Source organism: Apaloderma vittatum, unplaced genomic scaffold, assembly GCF_000703405.1.
Source record: "Apaloderma vittatum isolate BGI_N311 unplaced genomic scaffold, ASM70340v1 scaffold41295, whole genome shotgun sequence".
Lineage (NCBI taxonomy): Eukaryota > Metazoa > Chordata > Aves > Trogoniformes > Trogonidae > Apaloderma > Apaloderma vittatum.
The window spans coordinates 11328-14916 of record NW_009718514.1 but is presented as its reverse complement, the minus strand read 5'-3'; the positions used below and the strand labels follow the sequence as shown (position 1 = coordinate 14916).

Genomic DNA, 3589 nt, shown 5'->3' with positions numbered 1-3589 from the left:
TTGAGTAGCCTGATCTAGCTGAGAGGCGTCCCTGCCCATGACAGGGAGGTTGGACTAGATGATCTCTAAGGTCCCTTCCAGCCTGTGCCATCCTATGACTCTATGATAAAGACATTAATGGCTTCTGATACTGAGATTAATTATGCTATCTTTAACTGTAGATTATTACATTAAAAATTTTGTTCTGGTAACAAAGAGCAGTGTCTTGTCATCTTTTACCCTGGAGACAGTATTTCAGTGGACAAGGTAGAAGTATCTTTCAAATTAATTGCAAGTCCCAGATAGAAACTGCAATGCAGTGGTCAGAATTTGATAGTCTTACTCTAGTGGCTAATAGTGAATTCATGTTATTAGCTTGTTCTTTGAAGAAGCATTAACAGAAATCAGCTTACGTTGTTGTTTTTTTTTTTAAAAAAAAAAACCTCAAAGATTTTTTTTATGGCCTTCTGAAGCTGTAGTAGCTAAAACAGTGAAGTTACGGTTTTCAATCCTAAAATTGATGATGTTTTGTTTCTGAAGGAAAGTTTTGTTAGATTTCAGTAGCTGTATGAAGTTGAAAAAATAATTGTTCCTCTTTAAAGCAGTTTGTACTTGATAGTATATAAATATTCTGATGTTCTATAGACTTCCTGATGCTAGTCACTTTTTCAATGGATTTTTTTAAATATCTTTCAAAGAAGGGCCGTTTTTTTCCATTTACTTTGTTATGTGGTTGTAGTTCCTGTTAGTTGTCATTTCTCCTTTGTGTTAGAGTCTGGCCACTGAATGTAAAGTAAGTTAATTAGGGATTTGGTTTCTCAAGGATAATTTTTTTTTTTTATTTTACTTTCCCCAGAAGATGGTTAAAATACTGTCTAGCAAGCTATTTACTGCATTCCATTCTTTTGTCAGTATCTGGAGCTCGTCTCCTCAGTGCTTTCCAATTTACAACCTGTAAGAATTAATGACTTAACCATTTAAGTAAAATATTTTGAGAGAGCAGAAGATACTGTTAACTTTGTTTTCAGATTTCTGAAACCGGGTTAAACAAAAGTATCTATAAACTCTTCTCTAAGCAATAAAAGAAATTGCAGAGTGAAGACACATTTGCTGAAGATGGTCCAATTGTCTCAGCTGCTGAAGTTTGTACCTTTGGTTCGAGACCTGCTTGTGTAGATGGGTGTGCAGGCGTAGGAGGAGCTCTGCTCTCACCTCTAGCTTTGTCCCTGTGCCGGAGGTAGGCCCTGCCCTGCACGAGGGCAGGAAGCAATCGACGTATCGGGAGATATTCTCGGGAGCCTGCCTTCTCTGAAGAAATAGTGCTGGGCTAAATGGAGGTGTTTGATAAGCTAAAACTAGGGTGCCAGCTCTACCACCGCCATGTATTAGATGCAAAATTCGGGCAGGAGATACCTCGATCAGCTTTGAATTTGGCAGTTTGTGTGCCAGAAAAAAATATGGAGGTAAATGGGTTGAAGCAGAGCTCAGCTCTAGGGCAGCTCTGCTGCCTTAAAGAACCTGAGCTGTACCCCAAGGTACCCATTTGATCTATTGGTTTGTCTTAAAGCTTCTGACAAAAATGACCATGTGCTTAAAAAATGCTGAGGGTAAATGACATGACATGCATGCTTAAAAAGTATTCTGAAGTTATATATCATGTAAGCATTTGTTGTCATAGAGATATGCATGTCAAAATAGGATTTTACTTGTTATTGTGCACTTTAGCTGTCATAGCAAAGAACTTCTGTGATCCACTCAGTTTATAACCTTCTTTGCTTTCTTCGTGATGTTTAGGTTGATATCGCTACTGGGATTTTTTGAATAACACCTTTAGCTTATTAAAGACAGTTGGCCCAAATGCATCATCTGCTGTGTTTAATTTTCATTTTTTCTTTAATGGAAACATTTATCAGGAACTGAATACGAAGTTACAAACAATGGGTGAGGAGATTACTGAATTTATAAGGTCTTGAAGGCCGGGCAAATATTCTGGAGAAGTATCTTTGTGATTGCCTGGTTCCTCTACTGTTTTGTTAGGTGTCTATTTTTAAGTACTGCTGAATAGTAGATGGGTGCTTGGTCTGATTTGGTATATCTGTCTCTGGCCTAGTTTTATGATGATAATTGTTTAACATAGTGATATTTGATTTAATACATTCCTGAACTCAAAAGTTAATGATCAAAGTCCTGTTCATGTGTTGTTTTGGTTTTTTTTTTTTGTGTAGCTTTAAATGTAAACTGTTGCTATTAAAAATAAGCCAGTACAGTAATTTTCAACTCTTTAGGAGGAGGAAAAAAAAAAAGAAAAAAGCTCAGTGCTTGAATAAGAGCCCTGAATTTTTGTGTTCCATACCACCAAGTTCCCCTGAGAAACGTGTGAATGGGGCTCTTCTGGAAATGAGGATACTTTTACAGATGTTTAAACAAGGATTTAGATACCTGGTTCAGGACATCTTTGTGGGACAGGCTGAGCCTTATCAAATTTCCCTCATTTTCTTGATCTGTTTTTAGTTCTTTTAAGTTTGTAATATATGCTTATAGACTTAAAAGTGTAATGGCAGCTTTATGGGGGCTTAGAGGAATTCACAAAATCAAAGCCTCAGTGAGTGATGCCAGCCTTGCGAGGCTTTCTCGGTAGGCAGTGGAGAGAGTCAGCTGTTCCAGAGAGCAAATCAAAGCAGAAGCTCGATTTAACCACTCTGAATTCCTCTTTACAATAGAAGGGTGAGTGTGTTCTCACTAGGCTAAAGTTAAATGTTGTGATTGCCCTTTTACTAAAAAGGCTTTTGTCTTTATTTTTTATAAAATCATCTTTAAAGTTATCCTGTATGGGGAAGGCAAATTCAAATATTTTTTAAACACTAAGGCAAATACTGTGTGCGTGTTGGGAGAAGCATGAAAATCCTTACATTTTTTGGCAAGCTTGCTAGTTTTCACACCAGACTTATGTTTGGTTCAGTGCTTTGGAGGAAATCCTTTGAATATAATTAAAAAGAGTAATATGCATTTAGTAGGAACTTGTATGTAGAACACTTGATGCAGTAGTTTAAGAAGTTATTGTCTACCTCATGCAGCAGAGTTGGCAAAAATAATTCATAAAAGTCTACGTTTTCATCATGTCTTCACTGCCAGTTTAAGCAGATGCTGGACTTGAAGGATCTGCAGTGTTGTTGTATTTTCCATTTGCTGGGCTGGGGAGGCTGTTGGGCAGTGGCAGGTTGTGCTGCAGGAGAAGGTCAAAGCAGAAAGTGGGAGCTGATAGCATTTCCACCTGGTTCAGGAGAAGTTATCAAAGGTATCTTACCACTGCTTTAAATTGGTTACAGTTTCTGAGTAAAAGAGTTCCTCATGTTTTGTATTTCCAGATGGGCCTTCAACTGATAAAGATTCTGAAGAAAAGAAAAAGGAGCCTGCATCTTCCTCACAAAACAGCCCTGAAGCAAGAGAAGAAAGGTGCTTAATTCTTCATGACTATACAGATAATCTCACTCAGTATAAATTAACATTAAACTCTTTGGTCCAAATTTGTTATAATAGAGAGAGCTTCCACCTTCTTTTGTGAAATACGTAGAGCTGTACAAGAAATGGTTTGATTTTAGGGAAGTAATTC

At 37.3% G+C, this 3589-nt stretch overlaps 1 protein-coding gene across 1 annotated transcript in view; it reads left to right on the top strand.

The window, feature by feature from the left end:
- TCEA1 (transcription elongation factor A (SII), 1) overlaps positions 1 to 3589 on the top strand; it is a 29653-nt gene that overhangs the window by 17372 nt on the left and 8692 nt on the right. Inside the window, exon 4 of the mRNA XM_009870259.1 lies at positions 3345 to 3432. Coding sequence (XP_009868561.1) covers positions 3345 to 3432 — 88 coding nt within the window. The remainder of the gene's footprint in view (positions 1 to 3344; positions 3433 to 3589) is intronic.